Source organism: Rhinichthys klamathensis, unplaced genomic scaffold, assembly GCF_029890125.1.
Source record: "Rhinichthys klamathensis goyatoka isolate OS25496 unplaced genomic scaffold, OSU_Roscu_1.1 h1tg000176l_1, whole genome shotgun sequence".
Classification (NCBI taxonomy): Eukaryota; Metazoa; Chordata; class Actinopteri; order Cypriniformes; family Leuciscidae; genus Rhinichthys; species Rhinichthys klamathensis.
In genome coordinates, this window is record NW_026606705.1 from 2653091 (window position 1) to 2673357 (window position 20267).

General features: G+C 41.5%; 2 protein-coding genes and 1 non-coding gene across 6 annotated transcripts in view; 2 read left to right on the plus strand and 1 right to left on the minus strand.

Annotated features, from left to right (window-relative positions):
- The first annotated feature begins 2164 nt into the window (after positions 1-2164).
- LOC130092435 (uncharacterized) overlaps positions 2165-20267 on the plus strand; it is a 48486-nt gene continuing 30383 nt past the window's right edge. The window contains exons 1-4 of one of the 4 annotated variants that reach the window (XM_056260291.1): positions 2165-2895; positions 2990-3061; positions 3955-4026; positions 5023-5445. In XM_056260291.1, coding sequence (XP_056116266.1) covers positions 2196-2895; positions 2990-3061; positions 3955-4026; positions 5023-5093 — 915 coding nt within the window. In that variant the 5' untranslated portion in view covers positions 2165-2195 and the 3' untranslated portion in view covers positions 5094-5445. Of the gene's footprint in view, positions 2896-2989; positions 3062-3954; positions 4027-5022; positions 5446-20267 lie in introns of those variants that run through there. The other 3 variants (XM_056260292.1, XM_056260294.1, XM_056260293.1) reach the window with 3 other exon arrangements.
- On the plus strand, positions 5192-9743 carry LOC130092369 (uncharacterized). Its single transcript, XM_056260211.1, has 7 exons — positions 5192-5220; positions 5554-5631; positions 5728-5832; positions 5955-7173; positions 7318-8401; positions 8505-8577; positions 8695-9743. Exons 3-7 carry the CDS (start codon positions 5820-5822, stop codon positions 9741-9743), a joined length of 3438 nt encoding a protein of 1145 aa, XP_056116186.1. The 5' UTR covers positions 5192-5220; positions 5554-5631; positions 5728-5819.
- On the minus strand, positions 19305-19376 carry trnag-ucc (transfer RNA glycine (anticodon UCC)). Its single transcript has one exon. It is a non-coding gene; the product is annotated as a tRNA-Gly (tRNA).

Below are 20267 nucleotides of genomic sequence, written 5' to 3' on the forward strand. Positions count from 1 at the left end.
GCGATGACCTAAAATGACGCATGAGGCCGTTCCTGGTCGGGGGGGCGCTGATCGGGGGCGACTACCTCTCTGCAACTCCTCGTTAGTATAGTGGACAGTATCTCCGCCTGTCACGCGGAAGACCGGGGTTCGATTCCCCGACGGGGAGACCTATTCCTTTACTGCTGCCCAAAGACCCATGCAAAAGTTTTGCTCCAGCCACGAGTTAAAGGAGGAGTTGGCAAGGGCCATACTAGGGCCATTTTTCCACCACATTTTGAATTTTAGGTGCATATTAATTCTGCTGGCATTTTTTGCCACCAAACCCTGATAACATTAAGAGAAACATAAACGACAAAACTAAATGTTTTCTATATTGTTTTTCGTCATTGGAAAGAACAACATTTTTGGCTTTAAAGCATGATTTAAAAAGAAATGTGGCAAATGTTATACAAAACATATACCGTCATTAATTATCATTTGAATATTGACAACATTAAGCTACATTTGAAAACATAATTGTGTATAAAGAGGCATGCTGTTTTGACCAATATTAATCTCTCTAGATTTAAAGATAGTCAAATTAATTATAACAAACAGGTTAAACAAGCCATAGCTTACTTTTAGACGTGGTGAATGAAGTTCGACTGTTCGAGGTTGTGATGGTCGTCCGATATCCCTTGCCAGTTATTATGCGTACAAAAAATCTTCTTGCATGAATATGGTCATTTCCTAGTGTTTATATCCAAAAAGATACGATGCAGGGAGATGTTTTTGTATTTAGCGCGCTCACCGCGATGTAGGCTATTTCTGGACTTGTGCAGCGTCACGCAATCGCGCAGAATCTGATGACGTCAATGGTTCCGTTGCTTTCATTTTGTTTATCAATGGATGTTGCGATGATTTATATAAAAATTTATATCAAGTCATTCTCGAGTCATACAGTTCAAGTCAAGTCAAGTCTCAAGTCATTGGATCTCAAGTCAAAGTCAAGTCGAGTCATTTTTTTAATTTAGTCAAGCAAGTCTCAAGTCCTTAAATTTGCGACTCGAGTCTGACTCGAGTCAAGTCATGTGACTCGAGTCCCCCATCTCTGCCTTTACTGCTGCCCAAAGACCCATGCAAAAGTTTTGCTCCAGCCACGAGTTAAATGAGGAGTTGGCCAGGGGCCCCGGACGACTGTTTTAACGACGGCTTGAGCAAAAGGCAATGCGTTGGCCGGGAATCGAACCCGGGTCAACTGCGCGGGAGCCGAAAATGGCTAAGCTTAACTTCTCTTAACTTTTCCCATTCATTCTCTATGGTAGTGCTTAACACTACGGATGCAATATACTTTTGGCCACACTTAGACTTCATGGCGCTGTTTCGTTTTTCCGTGGCGGGGAATTTAAGAAGCGTAGTGTCATCTGTCAATCATTCGCAGTGGAGGAGGGGAGACCCGTTTTACGATCGGAGATATTTGTTTACCGAATTGTCAGCAAATTGTTTTGGGTTTTTTCAACAAATATTTACAGTCTAAATTACCTTCAGACAGATTTTACCGAATTGTCAGCAAATTGTTTTGTTTTTTTACAACAAATATTTACATTCTACACTAACGTTACCTTCAGACGGATTTTACCTCAGGTGACCGCATATACATTATTATTCATATATTTTATCGTTTAAATTGCATGTATATTATCATGTTATCGTATTGTTAATTGTGTTGAATTGTTTGTGACGTTAAGAAACCCAGTAAACCAAACTCCTCGTTGTAACGTTAAATACAGCTGTTATTTTATAAGAGTATCTTTGTTTGTAAAGGTGAATGTTTCATCATTGATTTCTTACTATGGACTCAAATAAAATGTTTAAAATATATATGATAACAGTGCAGTGTGATGTAGTACTTTTAATGTAATATATAGTACACACAAATATATTACATTTAAATTACAAAAAAAAATGTGCAATTTAATGATATATTATATGAATAACATTTTATTATGATAAAATAGATCAATAAACACAATAATAGTGTCAAAGAGGATATTGTGCAATTAATATGAATTTGTATTTCATAATAAAATGGTTCATTGAATTGTTGTTTTATTTATTAAGAAATAAGATAATTTAAATCAGAATAGAAGTGTGTTAATTAATTAAGTGTGTTAATGCAACAGACCATAAACACTAATCAGCTCTTTGTGAATGTATATGTACAGCACAGCAGGATGAAGGTGAAAGTGATCTTCCCAGGCAAGATCAAAGTGTGCTTCAGGAAAGGACCGACTGGATATCTGAGACAAGATCCCTCAGATGAAGCCAAGAGGATCAAAGACAACCCCAATCTCCAGGACAAATCAGACCCTCAAAGGGAAGACAAGGTAAAGGAGAATGCCCGCTCTGTTGTCTTCATGAGAGGAGGAGATGTGTCAGACAGAAAAGAGGTGCTGGGAGAGTATGTGCTTCAGTTTGGAAAGTACAAAGGCAAGTCATTCCGGTGGCTACTAGAGAATGATGTAGGCTATACCATATTCTTGACTAAGAAGGTTGAGGAGGAGGAGAGAGCCGGACAGTTTAAACCAGAGGGTCCCAAGAAGGACAGCCTACTTTCATTTCTTGAGTACAGTAATAGCTTCCAGGAAATCGAGGACCTCCTAAAGTATTTAACTGGAAGATCAGTGGCACCACCTGTGAAGAATGAAGATGACAACTTGGTTGGCTTTGGAATTAATGCAGAAAAGACTTGGAGGGATGTTTGGGAGAGCAGAGCAGATGGATATGCTGCATTCATCCTCCAGAAACAGTGTGTCCCAGGCAGCAAAATGTATCGGCTGCAGCTGTACCTCACTCAGAAAAAGAGCCAGCTTCAGAGTGTTTCAGCGGAACCTGCTTCCGCTGGCCTTACAGCATCTGCCTCTCATCCTCCAGGTTTGTTGACAGTACATATAAGGTCATGTTAAAATATATGTAAATGTGGGATGACATATGATTCGCATCTTTGCTTTTATGCTTTGTTTTACAGAAATGGAGGATGATGAAGAATTGGAGAGAATGATGCTTTCTATATCCCCATCCAAACTCCAAGCCCAACTGAGTAAGAAAACCTCACACAGACAATTTTTTGGATCAGTAAGATTTGTTCTACTAAGTCTGTTCTACTCACCAAGGCTGTATTTATTTGATTAAAAAAAACAGTCAAAATTGTGAAATATTATTAGAATTCAAAATAGCAGTTTTCTATGTGTATATATTGTAGAGTGTAATTTATTCCTGTGATCAAAGCTGGGTTTTTCAGCATCATTACTCCAGTCTACAGTGTCACATGATTCTGATGATTTGATGCTCAAGAAACATTTCTCATTATTATCATTGTCAACAATAGTATTATTGTTACAGTATTACAGTAGAACAAATAGTTATTTACATTTTTATTTCAGGATTCTTTGAAGAATAGAAAGTTCAAAAGAACAGTATTTATCTGAAATAGAAAGCTTTTGTCACATTAAACACTACCGTTCAAAAGTTTGGGGTCAGTAAGAATTGTTAGTTATTTTTTGGGGGAAAGAAATACAATAAATAAATACTTTTATTCATGAAGGATGAATTAAATTGATCAAAAGTTACAGTAAAGGCATTTATAATGTCACAAAAGTTTCTATTTCAAATTAAAGCTGTTCTTTTAAACTTTCTATTCATCAAAGAATCCTGAAAAAAAATGTACACAACTGTTTCCAAAACTTTTGACCGGTAGTGTAGGTGCATGTGTGCTCACACGCACACACACACACACACACACAGTATTTATTGTGACTGCTATATACATATTTTTGATATCATATTCTGAATGTACACTCGTATGAATGTGGAGTCGGGGTACTGCTGTAAAAGAGCTTAATGCTCAGTCAATTTTCCCTGAATAAACAACAGTTGATGATATTTATAATTCCATCCTTTCATACCAATCCTTGGTTTGTTCTTTTTCCATAGAAGTGGAGGAAGGTGAAGAATTGGGGAGGATGATGCTACCCACTCTTTCATCTAAAATTCCAGGCCAACTGAGTGAGAACCACATACATGCACATACATGCTCTATCAAACTGCATTCATTTCCATGAAACATCATTACATTTTTATTCAGCGTTATTCAAGATGGTAAATGTTTGGGATGTTACATTGTTTCTGCGCTGTGCACTCAGGTTCACGAGATGTTGGAGTCCCTATGGCCAAAGGTCCTATTCTGAATGCACACTGGGGATGATTCTGACTTCAATCAGGATTATCCATCCAACACACTGTCAAATCACTGTTTGTTTATTAGGCGTGATCAGGCCTGTTCTAATGCCCGTAAATTATTATACTACAGTTTTTTCAAATTGATTACACACTAAAGGTGGAACTTGAGGCCCACTCAGTAAAACCATTCAGTCATGTACCTAATCTTCAGACCAAGTCTGCAAAACTGCAAGCACATTATACGCTTATACGCATTACACGCAATTGAAAAACAAACTTTTACATACATATGTAATACTTATATATGCACACACAAACACACACACACACACACACACACACACACATACAGTGCTTTAGAAATAAAGTTGACTTTCTGACTTGGCTTGTATGCATATTCAATGTGTGTAAACTGTATACTGAATATACATACAAGCTACAGTATAGATTTTCGCAGCAGCTTCACAATAGTAACAAATTCAAAACAAATGATGCTGTAAAGCAGCTCTAACAAGCCAATTGCGACATTATTCAGCTCAAGTCACTTCAGTGTTGATTCAGTTTCAACTCAATTCAAGATTCAGATCAATTGTGCATATATACTGTATATACAGTGTATTTGTGCACATACATGTACGTGTGACTCCTGTACACACCACTGTATACTGAACAAGCAAAAGACACGTAGCAGTGTTTTACATTTTTCACATCTTTGTGTAGTTTGGTGTGTACTGTACTTTAACAGTAAAGGGTTTTATATGTCATTGTGTCTGTTTATGTTGTAATTGCTTGAAAGTTAAATTATCTTTACTATGCTTTCAGGTTCAGAAGTTGTTGGAGTCCCAGTGGTCAAAGGTCTTGTCTACTGCATGCTAGGGATGATTCTGACATGAATCAGGATTATCTGTTCTACATTGATTTGTTGCTGTTTGTTGGTTAGGCCACGTTCAGGCCTGTTCTAATTCTTGTGTTCAATTGTTCTACTAACATTTATAAGGCATTTATATCTCATCATTGAGGGTAAGTACAGAGTTCTTGTTTTGCATGTTTTTTTGCATGCTATACTTTAAAGGTTTGGTATGTACCAAAATGCAGAAGTACAGCAAAAGTACAAATATGTATTAATTTGGACTAGAATGATGCATCCGTTTTGATACATGAAGCTGTAGAGTACTCATGCAATGTAGTACTCATGTAATGGTAATGCATTAACATACCACACCTTTAATATTATAAAGAGTCTTGACATGTGTTTTATGGGTTTGCATGCATTTACATTACTACGTAATAACACATTTATTAAGGGACAGTACTACAGGGTATTTAGAATGACATTACATTTTTCTGTGTTAGGGAGGCGTAAACCACCAGCAACACTCCTAAAACCAGTCCGGCCTGATGAATATAGTGCTACTGCATCTCCACATCCAGGTTAGTATATGGACGTGTACACATGCCGACTCTACTGTAAGGATATGCCTGTTTCTGATCAGTGTTATTGTTTTTCACCAATTCCATTCACTCCAGTGAGGGTTCTTTTGCCAGTACCTCCAGAGTTGCTTGAATTGGGGTTATCGACAAGCAAGTCCACATCGCCTTTGAGACCAGTGCAGGAAACCATGCTCTGTCAGTGTAAGGACTTAATGTAACATAATATTACTTAATACAATTTAAAACAGATTTAACCTATTTAACAAATGTAATGCTCATCTATGACTAATGTCAACCATGTTGTCCTGCAGCCCTCCTCCCAGTGACCTCTGCACAGTCTACAGTCTCTACTCCTCCCTCAGGCCCCCCTGCAGCTGCTGTCCAGTCGAGACTCCTTGCAGCCTCTACTCCGCCCACAGCACTCCCTGCAGCCTCTGCTGGGTACCCCTCAACTCAGTTGGAGGAGAAGCCAGCACTTCCACCACTGCCAGGCTATGAGCAGGATGTAAGCCAATGGAACTGCTCTCACCAGCAGAGAATCTGGATGAAAACAGAAATGGAAAACTTGGGACTGTGGCCAGGCTCTAGACTGGTGAGACATCCAATGAACATGATCTCCTTGTGGCGTTACCCACCTCAGCCTGAGCTTATTGATGCTGTCTATAAGCTGCCATCACCAAAATACTTTCAACTTCATCCATTCTTCATTTGGAAACCAGAGCACACCATTATGGAAAGAGTCCGCAACAACTACACTCTGCCATGTCTGAACGGCTGTCCGAATCCTCAAGTCGTCTCATCAGGAGTTGGACGACCCCGTGTCATTATTGGTACAAGCAGCCAGTACTACATGCTGGCCTCTCGGCTCAGCTGTAAAGTCTGTAAAAAGTACTGGTTTGCAGACAAACCCCAATGGATAGAGATGCTGCCAAGTCGATTCTGCAACATTTTTCCAGCTTTTCTGACGCACAAGAAGGCCATATGTAAGACTGTGATGGATGAGTTGCGGCGCACAGCAAAGTCTCCCAATGATATGGCCAATCAGTTGAACGAAGCTCTCCACCTCAGGTATGAGCGTGCACACCTGGCTTACCTGTCCACTGTTAAGAATGTGCTGGATGGAGACAGTGGACTTTATGGTCAGCAGACCATCACAGGGGCACTAAGAGCAACAAATACTCCTGCTCCATTTGGTGGGTATGGTGATGTGGACGGCTGGTTTGGAGTAACAGTCTCACCCCACTACTTGGTTGACTGCCTCATTCAGGAGTACCATAGGCAGGAGAGCACACTCAATCTGCTCCTTCAAGGCACATTTGGACAGGTATTAAGGGCTGACCATACCCGCAAGGTGGCCCGGAAGGTTGTGCTTGCATCCGGTACTATGTCGTCATACGCTGTGATGAATGAAAACTGGATGATCTTGTCCTGGGTGATGCTGCAGTCTGAAAGTGATAAATCCCTGCAGCCAATGTATGAGGGGCTGTCCCGTCGTTACATTTTTGCAGGACTGCCAAAAGCCAACTACCAGTGGGTTGACAGGTAAGAACCAGCCATCACATTTTCCTTCCCACCTACAGTATATTATATTTGTAAAGTAAACAAAATATAGTATAGCAAATACATGTATCCTATTTATTTGAATGTTTAATATTTTAAATATACTTCTCTTTGTGTGTGGAACAGAGATTGCTGTGCTGCCTTCAGGATCCCAAACCCTGATCCCCAGGAGCACCTCCTCTGGGATTCTTGGAAGACCACTGAGGCTATAGTGACTGCGGCTACCTCTGGGCATCTCATCAACACCTGTGCCTCCCGCAAAGAATATAATAGCAACATCAACATCAAGCTGGACTTATTCCACTGCATGCGGCGATTCTCCAGAGAGTGTACTTCAGAGCACCATCCACTGCACAGTGCTTTCTGCAAGTTTCTGTCAGCAGCTTTTAGTGTTGTGGACCAGACGGACCTACAGAGACTGAAGCAGGCTTATGTCTTCTGTGGAATAGTGCCTGCAAATCCAACAAAGAAGCACATCAGGGAGCACTGTCGCACTAGGGTCCCACACCCCAAAGAGCTGCTGGAGAGAGTGGAGAGCGTTCTCCAAAGATTCTTTTTAGAATGCGATCCTGATGGTGGGCCACTGTTCAAACCATCGATGTTGAAGGTGTGGAGGATTCAGCGAGTCCACATCCTCAGAGGCTGCCTCAGTGACCCAGAGATTGAAGAGGGGATCCTCTATAGGCATGGTGGAACGGTCCAGCTGAACCATGTGAAGGGGGAGGCGGCAGCTGTACCCGTGTGGATCCCTGTGAGAGGCACCTCTCAGCAGGAGGGGTTCCATTTCCATCAGGCGAGATGGGTCACAGGCACTCAGGTATCCACAGAACTTTTCCAGGCGCAGGGCATGATTGGAGTGGCTCGCTGGAATTTCCAGCGCCTTGTGGACCTGAAGCAGCCTGGAGTGAAGCTGCCTGCAGTCTTTGATCCTGTGCTGATCATGGAACTGAACAAGCTCTCAGACGTGGTGACAGGCCAGGCCAAGTACCCTGCCTTACTTGTCTCACAGACAGACACCAGAGAAAGGTTTGGACTGCAGTATGTGGAGCCTGGTTGTCGTCCTGTCCCCCTAGACTGGGACAAGCACAAGTCCCAGAAGGTACCTGTTGCAGGGGAGGGAGAGCATCAGTCCTCACAGCCGTCTGCTCTCAGTGAGATCTTCCCACCTGATGACACACCTGAGGAGGTGAGGGAGGAACACTTTGCTCAGGTAAACTTGACTGTTGTACTTACAAATATCCCCAATCACTAAAATACAAAATCTAACTATGTAATTACTGATTGTAACCTAAATTAATTACCCTATGCTCCAGGATGACATCTTTGGTGTGGCTTCTCCTGGCTCACAAACAATGATCCAGCCTGCACAGCCCACCAATGTAAAAGGTGATTCAGCTCACATCGTCATCCCTTAATTATTCATTATTTATATGAATACTACAGATATTTCAGAGATAAAAGGGAAAATTATTTAATTTTCCTGTCCCTTTTCCTCTCTTTTAGATGAGATGACGCCACCACTGCCCTTTGCTCCCTCTCCACGAGCTGCTCGCACAGGTTCTATCAAGGCAGGGGGTCTACTTTTTGTCCTGGACCATTTTCGGTGGACACAGCCCATGAGGGATTCCATTGATGGCCTTCTGGCAAAGTACCATGGGCAGAAAGACCTTCTCACCCAGGTGGATGCGGAGTATGCTGCCCTTGTGCAGGCTGCCTCCAGGGATCCCAATAGCCTCTTACACCCCACCACAAAACAGCATATCTCACGTTATGTGAAACACCTGGCCAAGATGACGAACACAAGTTCATCCCTGAACACCAGTCCAGAGAAACTCCTGGAGACCCAGCAGCTGTGGCATCACCTCACAAAAGGTAGTGAAACTGTAAGTGTTCCAGTGGTAACCCTCCCACCTGCCCCAGTGAACCCACCCAGAAATAAGCCCCAGGAGTCCCCGCTAACTAAGGGTGAGATTGAACAGATGGTGAAAGAGATTGTGGAGAAGCAGCAGCAACAGCAACAGCCTGTTATAAAGAGGACACGGAACTGTCTTGCATGTGGCCAGCCAAAGTCACGTTACCTTGGTGATGGATCCTCCATTCATTTTTTTTATCAGTCTGGGAGCGTGAAGTACTTTTACTGCTCTACAAAGGTATACCAGATGTATGCAGCGGAAGGCCTCACCAATCCTCGAATGCCGTTTGCTGACTTTGCTGAAACACCTTTTTTTAATCAAGAGCTACAGGCCGCAAAGCAGCGCTCTGCAGAGGCAAGACAGGTAATGGAGGAGCGGGGAAAGAGAAAGGCCATGGAGCAGCATCCCACTGGTCGCCTCTGTAGGTTCTGCCACAAGCCCCTCAAACAAGGCCCAGATAGTCCACATACACATACTGGATTCCCTGGTGTGGCAGGGAAATATGTATATTGTCCTGCCAAAGTGTTTTCCCTATATCGGACAGAGGGGATGACTCACGAGATGACTTGGGGAGAGTTCTGTCAATCTTCCTTTTATGAGGCAGAAAGGAAGAGATGGGTAGCAGAAAAGGGAAAGTGACTGCCCTCATGTTTCCTGGTTTTGAATGTGTACATTGTAATTATTGTATCGTAAAAAAATAACTCTGTATCTTGTTATGGATATCTTTTACATGCTGAAACCACTGTGGTTTGTTCTTGCCTTATTTGTCTTTCTGGTTTTTGTTTTTTTTTACTTTAGAATGCCATGTGGGTCCATGCATGATTGTAAAATGTTAAAAAAGTCTGCAACATTTACTGTTATATGCATAATTTATCAGTTAAAATGTTTTTACAATTCGTTCAAAACTCTATGATTATTTGGATGATGGAAAGCACTATTAATCTTTTGTAATTGTAAATACTTTGCATCTCACCTGTAAGATTTTTTTTGCATATAATATTTCTTAAGCATGTTGTTATATTGTTCTTACTTTTTATTAGTTTGTTACTTTTGGCACAATCATATTTATAACTGTACTGTATACATGCACATGGGCAGTAGGAACTTTGTTTAACTGAAAAAGTACTGTGTAGCCTGTTTCAGCCTGTTTCTTTTTTATTCTTCCATAGACCTTTGTTCAGTAGGTGTTTTTAAACTGTCACTTGATTTCATAGATTGATTATTTCTTTTGGTCATGTTGAGATATTCCCATTTTTTTTTTATTGGTTCATTCAATCCAATTGCCTTGGTTCACATTATTGTGTACTTAACATGTACTGTACATAGTGTTGTGGTATAATTAGTCTTTTAAAATGAAAAAGGTATTATTTTATAATTGTATATTTTATAAAGGTATACTTTTATTCTTTTGGATGTTTATTTTTTATTAAAACATAATTTAACTGAAAATGTCCCTAAATCCTTGACTGTTATTTTGGACAAGCACAATAAGTTACAGTATATATCACATTGCACCAATTAATTTATCAGTAAAATAAGGACTGTTATTTTGGGCAAGCCCAATAGGTAATATATCACAGTGCACCAATTAATTTATCAGTAAAATAAGTATCCTTCAGAAGCAAGTTTCATATTAGAAAACAAAAGTAAAGTGATTACTGATTCATACTCCATTAAATATATGAATTAGTGAATGTGTCAAAAGGTATAAATAACATCTTCATTTTCACCTCAGCTGGGATTCGAAGCGAAGTTTCAGTGAGGAATAATATTGATAAAACCTGGAACACGCCCTCAAATTTTTCTCGCTTCTGATTGGCTAGTCACCGATCTACAGGTATAAATGCCTGGCCCCCGCGTGGAAGGCAGCTATGCTCACCACTATACCACCAACGCAGGCAGTTGGGCATAGACTTGATGCCGCCTTGTGCGGTCAGCAAGAATGCTGGCAACACATTAGCAGCTGGCAGGAACCGAAACTCTCTTTGTTTGGGCCCGGCACTGGAAAAAAACGCATGAACTTTTTGACCGGACCTACCAGGCTCTTTATTAAAAAAGCAAGCTCTCTAATTTAATAACGTAACCCGTTTTACACAGACACTTCATATTTAAGTGGTATTAGATGATTTGTTTGGCTTCACTGGCTTCTGTGAAGCGATGACCTAAAATGACGCATGAGGCCGTTCCTGGTCGGGGGGGGGGGCGCTGATCGGGGGCGACTACCTGTCTCTGCAACTCCTCGTTAGTATAGTGGACAGTATCTCCGCCTGTCACGCGGAAGACCGGTGTTCGATTCCCCGACGGGGAGACCTAGTCCTTTACTGCTGCCCAAAGACCCATGCAAAAGTTTTGCTCCAGCCACGAGTTAAATGAGGAGTTGGCCAGGGGCCCCGGACGACTGTTTTAACGACAGCTTGAGCAAAAGGCAATGCGTTGGCCAGGAATCGAACCCGGGTCAACTGCTTGGAAGGCAGCTATGCTCACCACTATACCACCAACGCAGGCGGTTGGGCATAGACTGGATGCCGCCTTGTGCGGTCAGCAAGAATGCTGGCAACACATTAGCAGCTGGCAGGAACCAGAACTCTCTTTGTTTGGGCCCGGCACTGGAAAAAAACGCATGAACTTTTTGACCGGACCTACCAGGCTCTTTATTAAAAAAGCAAGCTCTCTAATTTAATAACGTAACCCGTTTTACACAGACACTTCATATTTAAATGGTATTAGATGATTTGTTTGGCTTCACTGGCTTCTGTGAAGCGATGACCTAAAATGACGCATGAGGCCGTTCCTGGTCGGGGGGGCGCTGATCGGGGGCGACTACCTGTCTCTGCAACTCCTCGTTAGTATATTGGACAGTATCTCCGCCTGTCACGCGGAAGACCGGGGTTCGATTCCCCGACGGGGAGACCTAGTCCTTTACTGCTGCCCAAAGACCCATGCAAAAGTTTTGCTCCAGCCACGAGTTAAAGGAGGAGTTGGCCAGGGCCATACTAGGGCCATTTTTCCACCACATTTTGAATTTTGGGTGCATATTAATTCTGCTGGCATTTTTTGCCACCAAACCCTGATAACATTGTAACAGTTAAATGTTACTTATGGTGTTATTCTACTACCCACCATTAGGGGACACCATGGTTCGTTTATGCTTAGTTAAATACCGGTAGGGAGTAGAAGAAGGGAGAACTGTTTGGTAAGAGGAAAGCATGGCTTCCCTCTGGTAACCTTACCTTTACTGATGTCCTGATTGGGAAACTTACCGTTTTATGCTCAATCAAAGTAAGGTTTTTTTATATATTCAATGGTGGCTGTGCTGTACAAATTGTATTCAATTGTTGGTGAGGTTTATAATAATGTTTAATATTTTGTTTGTAGAAGGACTCCTTTTACCTACCTTTTTTTGTACCAATGATGCTTTTTCCTGCTACATGGTACATGTTGGGGATAAAACGGAGTAAACTACCTGCATAATATCTCATTGGCCTTGGGTCATCGAAACGGGATATTTAATGAAGAGGATAAGAACTGTTTTCTACTTGAGTCTGGATTTGCTGTGTGGAGTATTGAATCTGGTCTGGACTATTACCAAGGATTCAATAACTATTGTACATCTACATCAGCTAGAAGGGTTTTTCTTTCACCTATGGACTGTGATATACAAGTATATCCTCATTCGTTGCATCCAACATTACACTCTGTTTGTTGAGGACTTTGTATTATTGTATTATGGTAGGCTAATGGGTTTTGGGTTTAGTGTGCATTTCACTATTGTTCTTTTCTCATAATATATCTCTACGAAGTAAAGCATTTTCCTGTCTTATTGTTCTTTTTTGACATCAACCAGTTTTATGATTGTGATAAGTTGGTATGCAGATCCCTTCCCAAAAGACATTCAGATTTATAGTAAACTTTACCCATAGAAGTACGAGTTTGTTATATAATGGCGCCCGAACAGGGACATACTAATTAACTACACACACGGATGTTTTACTGTGTTTTGAGTCTTTATTAAGAATGACAAGCCATAATACTCTGGATGAGGATGAGGTCGTACCTAGCCTGGATTTTGCATCAGAGTCCTTCAACGCTCACAGAGAACCAATCAAAGAACTAATCAATACATTTAGTGATTTGTACCTGGACTCTGAGGAAGATAACTCCAGTGAGGATCTGGATAATTTTCCTTTACCGCCCCCTCCGCCACTTGAAGATGATAGAGAACTGGGACAGTCAATTCCCTCTGTTACACCTTTTAATGAAAGACTGGATGGAAGAGTAACATCACTTGAAGGCCGAGTTGAAGACTGTCATCAGAGATTGGATGAATGTGTCTCTCAGGATGAGATGGAAAACAAATGTAAAGCCATCGAAGCAAGATTACATTATTTTGTAGAACGTGAATGTGACAGAGTTAAGAAACAGCTGGAATTTGCCATACAAGATTTAGGAAGATCCATGGTAGACTGTCTAAAAAGGAGAGATATCCAGATTGATCAAAAATTCAAATCTCTTATGTCAAACGTGTCTACTCCCAAACAGCCCCATCTAAGTTCCCCATTACCCACTCCAGTCAAGAATGGAAGAGATCAAACTTTTGATGTGCAGCTCACTAGTCCCGTAACTGGATATGAGTCTTCAATACAATACAACCCTCCTGTAAAAATTGACTTTCCTGACTTTAGCAATACTCAAGATGAAGATCCTGTAGAGTTTATTGAAAGATGTGAAGAGTATTTTGCTGTTCGTCCTCTTTCTGACTCTGAGATACTGGCTGCCTTAACGACTGTATTGAAAGGAACAGCTAAAGATTGGTGGATGGCTGAAAGAAGGAATGTCAGAAATTGGAAGCAGTTTAAGGAAGCTTTCTTGCTCTCATTTCTGAGTGAAGATTATGAAGAAGTGGCTGCAAGAAAGTTATTAGAAAGGAAACAAGGAGTCAAAGAAAATATTCGAGACTTTGCCTTTCACTACCGTGCTTTGTGCATGAGATGGAAAAAGGAGATGACTGAATGAGAAGTAGTACAGGCTATACTACGGAATTGTAATCCACGGTTAGCGAGTCTGATGAGAGGAACTGTGAGAGATGTGGGTGAACTGGTAAGAATTGGCACACAGATAGAGCGAGATTTTGAGGAGTCTAGAAGATACTGGAGTCAGGTGAATGGGGAAGAACAAAGGAGGGCACAAAACTCTCGTGAATCTCAACGAAAACCTCATATAGCTAATACCAGAGTCATGCAATCCACTCAAAATTCAACACGACCAGACATTAAAACTGTCTATATTCCCATAGTTATCAGAGACAGATATTTTTCAGCCATGGTGGATACTGGTAGCACTTTATCCCTTATCCAGGAATCCTGTTGGAAACAACTGTGTAAAGCAGAACCATACCAGCAGTGCCAAGGACAGTCCTTCATGCTAGCCAATGGACAGAGGCAGACAGCTTTGGGAAAGGTAAACTGGAGAGGTGAAATTCAAGGATCGCAAATGGATCTGACATTGTTCATTATGAGGGATACTGATTTGACCGTGCCAATCATTTTAGGCATGGATTTTCTACTGATGACAGGAATCGTGTTAGACTTCCAAAAAGCTCAGTACGCGTTGCCTTCTGCCATAGGAGCTAAGCCAGATCTTTTTTTTCCATTTTTGAGCAATGATGTCTGTTCCACAGTGCATTTTTATCTTGCTATACCCAATCTTCCAGTTCCTGATGGCACTTTGCAGACTATTCAGCAACTTGTTCAAAATGCTGACACTCAACCCTGGATTAAAAGGAAACTAGAAAATGTTATGTTAGACTGGCCAACCGTTTGTACCCACGACATTGGACATACAAACCTGATAAAACACCGCATTATTACCACAGATGAAATACCGGTCAGGAAAAGAGCCTACAAAGTTTCTAGGGATAAGCAGCAGTTCATAGGTACTGAAATCAAAGAGTTGTTAGCCCAAGAAATCATACGTCCTTCAATCTCTCCTTGGGCTTCTCCGGTGGTAATCGTTCCAAAGAAGGATGGTGGATCAAGATTCTGTATTGACTATCGAGGACTGAATATGAAGACACATCTTGATGCTTATCCCATGCCACAAATTCCGGACATTTTAGAGTCACTACATGGAGCTGCTGTGTTTACCACACTCGACCTTAAAAGTGGCTATTGGCAAATGGAGATGGAAGCAGATAGTATCCAGAAAACAGCCTTTGTGACGTCCTCAGGGTTATTTGAATTCTTGCGGCTTCCTTTTGGATTGAAAAACTCTGCCGCTTCATTCCAAAGATTAATGGAACATGTACTCAGGGAGTTAAGAGGAAAATGTTGTCTGGTATACATAGACGATGTGGTGGTGTATTCTCGGAACGAAATGGAGCATCTTCAACATTTAAACCAGGTCTTCAAGTGTCTACAGGATGCTGGCCTCACTCTAAATCTGAAAAAATGCAACTTCATACAAAGAGAACTGACTTTTCTTGGTCACATTGTTTCAGCAGAAGGAGTAAAAACTGATCCAGCGAAGGTAGCTGCTGTTCAGGATTTTCCGATACCCCAATCGATTAAGGATGTTCAGCGTTTTTTGGGTTTGGCAGGGTGGTACCACCGTTTTATCCCAAATTTCTCAACAAAAGCTGCACCTTTACATGCTCTTAAACAAAAGAAAACTTCATGGATTTGGACTGATCAATGTCAGCGCGCCTTGGAGATAATAAAGAAAGACCTTACCCAAACACCAGTACTAACTCCTCCAGATTTCAGTAAAGCATTCAAGGTACAGACTGATGCTAGTGAGACTGGTTTGGGGGCGGTATTAACCCAGGAAACAGAAGGAGAGGAACATGTGGTAGCATATGCTTCTAGGCTCTTGAGAGGAGCAGAAAAAGCTTATTCAGTTTCTGAGAAAGAGTGTTTGGCTGTCGTGTGGGCTGTTGAGAAATGGAGACATTACTTGGAAGGACAACCTTTTGAAGTCGTCACAGATCATGCAGCTCTCACATGGGTTTTTCAGCATCCCAAACCAAACTCTCGTCTCACACGGTGGACTATACGTCTGCAAGGCTTTCAGTTCACAGTTAAATACAGAAAAGGTATATGTAATGTCGTAGCCGATGTGTTGTCTAGAAACCAAGAACATCCAGGATCATCAGAGCTGCTGGCTGTAGTTAAAGCTACCAAGTCGACTGCTTTTCCAACAAATTTACCTGTAGATCTTGATCAGATCACTACTGCACAACAGAATGATTTGGAGATCCAGGAGATATGTAAAAAGGCTAGTTCACAAACTTCTCAGGACCTTTCAAGAGTACATTACTTGCTCGAGAATGGAGTACTGTTTCGCAGTGTACCTGATGGAAATAAGGGACAGAAACTACAGCTCGTCATACCAATGTGTTTTCGTAAAGAGTTCTTGCAATATGTACACGATAACCCATTAAGTGGTCATCTTGGAAGATTAAAAACCCTTCTTCGACTTCTGGACATCGCCTATTGGCCAAATGTGAGAACTGATTTGTGGAAGTATTGTAAAGAGTGTCAACCATGTCAAAAGTATAAGCCTGTGTTAACCAAGTTATCTGGATATCTACAGTCCACACCAGTAGTCGAACCCGGTTATATGCTTGGAGTTGATCTGATGGGTCCATTCCCAAAGAGTGTCAAGCAAAATGAACATCTCTTAGTTATCGTTGACTACTGTTCCAAGTGGGTGGAGTTATACCCTTTGAGAGTGGCGAAAGCTCCCCAAATAGCCAGAATTCTAGTAGAGGAAATCTTTACTCGATGGGGCACCCCTGCTTATCTAGTGTCGGATCGCGGAGCTCAGTTTACTTCACAGCTACTTTCCTTAATCTGCAAACAGTGGGGAGTAATACAAAAATTGACCACATCCTATCACCCACAAACGAATATGACAGAACGGATCAATCGCCACCTAAAGACAATGATTGCTTCGTATGTGGGAGATCAGCATCGCCAGTGGGATCAGTGGTTACCTGAATTTAGGTTTGCGATCAATACTACTTTCCAGGAGAGCACAGGATTCACACCAGCCGAAGTAGCTCTGGGACGGAAATTAAAGGGACCGTTAGAAAGAGCTTTACATCGACCTCCGGCTCCTTGTAGTCCTGCCTATAGTGTGTTGGAAAGACAAGAACACCTCATTGACCTTGTGAAGAAAAATGTGGAACGAGCTCAACATAGACAAAAATACTACTATGACCTGCGACGCAAGTATTGTAAATTTCAGGTGGGAGATGTAGTCTGGGTCCGATCTCACCCTTTATCCAGAGCTGAAGAAGGCTTTATGGCTAAATTAGCCGCAAAGTGGAAGGGTCCAGCTAAGATTGTCAAATGTCTTGGTCCTGTCAACTATTCTGTTTCTTTCCTTAATGATTCTGAAAATGTTGAGACTTATCATGTGCAGAATTTGAAAACTTGTTATGGTTATGACAAGTCTCTTTCTGATCAGGGGGGTATGTAACAGTTAAATGTTACTTATGGTGTTATTCTACTACCCACCATTAGGGGACACCATGGTTCGTTTATGCTTAGTTAAATACCGGTAGGGAGTAGAAGAAGGGAGGACTGTTTGGTAAGAGGAAAGCATGGCTTCCCTCTGGTAACCTTACCTTTACTGATGTCCTGATTGGGAAACTTACCGTTTTATGCTCAATCAAAGTAAGGTTTTTTTTATATATTCAATGGTGGCTGTGCTGTACAAATTGTATTCAATTGTTGGTGAGGTTTATAATAATGTTTAATATTTTGTTTGTAGAAGGACTCCTTTTACCTACCTTTTTTTGTACCAATGATGCTTTTTCCTGCTACATGGTACATGTTGGGGATAAAACGGAGTAAACTACCTGCATAATATCTCATTGGCCTTGGGTCATCGAAACGGGATATTTAATGAAGAGGATAAGAACTGTTTTCTACTTGAGTCTGGATTTGCTGTGTGGAGTATTGAATCTGGTCTGGACTATTACCAAGGATTCAATAACTATTGTACATCTACATCAGCTAGAAGGGTTTTTCTTTCACCTATGGACTGTGATATACAAGTATATCCTCATTCGTTGCATCCAACATTACACTCTGTTTGTTGAGGACTTTGTATTATTGTATTATGGTAGGCTAATGGGTTTTGGGTTTAGTGTGCATTTCACTATTGTTCTTTTCTCATAATATATCTCTACGAAGTAAAGCATTTTCCTGTCTTATTGTTCTTTTTTGACATCAACCAGTTTTATGATTGTGATAAGTTGGTATGCAGATCCCTTCCCAAAAGACATTCAGATTTATAGTAAACTTTACCCATAGAAGTACGAGTTTGTTATAACATTAAGAGAAACATAAACGACAAAACTAACAGTTTTCTATATTGTTTTTCGTCATTGGAAAGAACAACATTTTTGGCTTTAAAGCATGATTTAAAAAGAAATGTGGCAAATGTTATACAAAACATATACCGTCATTAATTATCATTTGAATATTGACAACATTAAGCTACATTTGAAAACATAATTGTGTATAAAGAGGCATGCTGTTTTGACCAATATTAATCTCTCTAGATTTAAAGATAGTCAAATTAACTATAACAAACAGGTTAAACAAGCCATAGCTTACTTTTAGACGTGGTGAATGAAGTTCGACTGTTCGAGGTTGTGATGGTCGTCCGATATCCCTTGCCAGTTATTATGCGTACAAAAAATCTTCTTGCATGAATATGGTCGTTTTCTAGTGTTTATATCCAAAAAGATACGATGCAGGGAGATGTTTTTGTATTTAGCGCGCTCACCGCGATGTAGGCTATTTCTGGACTTGTGCAGCGTCACGCAATCGCGCAGAATCTGATGACGTCAATGGTTCCGTTGCTTTCATTTTGTTTATCAATGGATGTTGCGATGATTTATATAAAAATGTATATCAAGTCATTCTCGAGTCATACAGTTCAAGTCAAGTCAAGTCTCAAGTCATTGGATCTCAAGTCAAAGTCAAGTCGAGTCATTTTTTTAATTTAGTCAAGCAAGTCTCAAGTCTTTAAATTTGCAAAGTCAAGTCATGTGACTCGAGTCCCCCATCTCTGCCTTTACTGCTGCCCAAAGACCCATGCAAAAGTTTTGCTCCAGCCACGAGTTAAATGAGGAGTTGGCCAGGGGCCCCGGACGACTGTTTTAACGACAGCTTGAGCAAAAGGCGATGCGTTGGCCGGGAATCGAACCCGGGTCAACTGCTTGGAAGGCAGCTATGCTCACCACTATACCACCAACGCAGGCAGTTGGGCATAGACTGGATGCCGCCTTGTGCGGTCAGCAAGAATGCTGGCAACACATTAGCAGCTGGCAGGAACCGAAACTCTCTTTGTTTGGGCCCGGCACTGGAAAAAAACGCATGAACTTTTTGACCGGACCTACCAGGCTCTTTATTAAAAAAGCAAGCTCTCTAATTTAATAACGTAACCCGTTTTACACAGACACTTCATATTTAAATGGTATTAGATTATTCGTTTGGCTTCACTGGCTTCTGTGAAGCGATGACCTAAAATGACGCATGAGGCCGTTCCTGGTCGGGGGGCGCTGATCGGGGGCGACTACCTGTCTCTGCAACTCCTCGTTAGTATAGTGGACAGTATCTCCGCCTGTCACGCGTAAGACCGGCGTTCGATTCCCCGACGGGGAGACCTAGTCCTTTACTGCTGCCCAAAGACCCATGCAAAAGTTTTGCTCCAGCCACGAGTTAAATGAGGAGTTGGCCAGGGGCCCCGGACGACTGTTTTAACGACAGCTTGAGCAAAAGGCAATGCGTTGGCCGGGAATCGAACCCGGGTCAACTGCTTGGAAGGCAGCTATGCTCACCACTATACCACCAATGCAGATGGTCGGGCATAGACTGGATGCCGCCTTGTGCGGTCAGCAAGAATGCTCGCAACACATTAGCAGCTGGCAGGAACCGAAACTCTCTTTGTTTGGGCCCGGCACTGGAAAAAAACGCATGAACTTTTTGACCGGACCTACCAGGCTCTTTATTAAAAAAGCAAGCTCTCTAATTTAATAACGTAACCCGTTTTACACAGACACTTCATATTTAAATGGTATTAGATTATTCGTTTGGCTTCACTGGCTTCTGTGAAGCGATGACCTAAAATGACGCATGAGGCCGTTCC

Coding starts and splice junctions, on each gene's coding strand:
- LOC130092369 (XM_056260211.1), top strand. Junction 7,174..7,317: donor AACTACCAGTGGGTTGACAG/GTAAGAACCAGC, acceptor TGTGTGGAACAG/AGATTGCTGTGCTGCCTTCA. Junction 8,578..8,694: donor ACAGCCCACCAATGTAAAAG/GTGATTCAGCTC, acceptor CCTCTCTTTTAG/ATGAGATGACGCCACCACTG.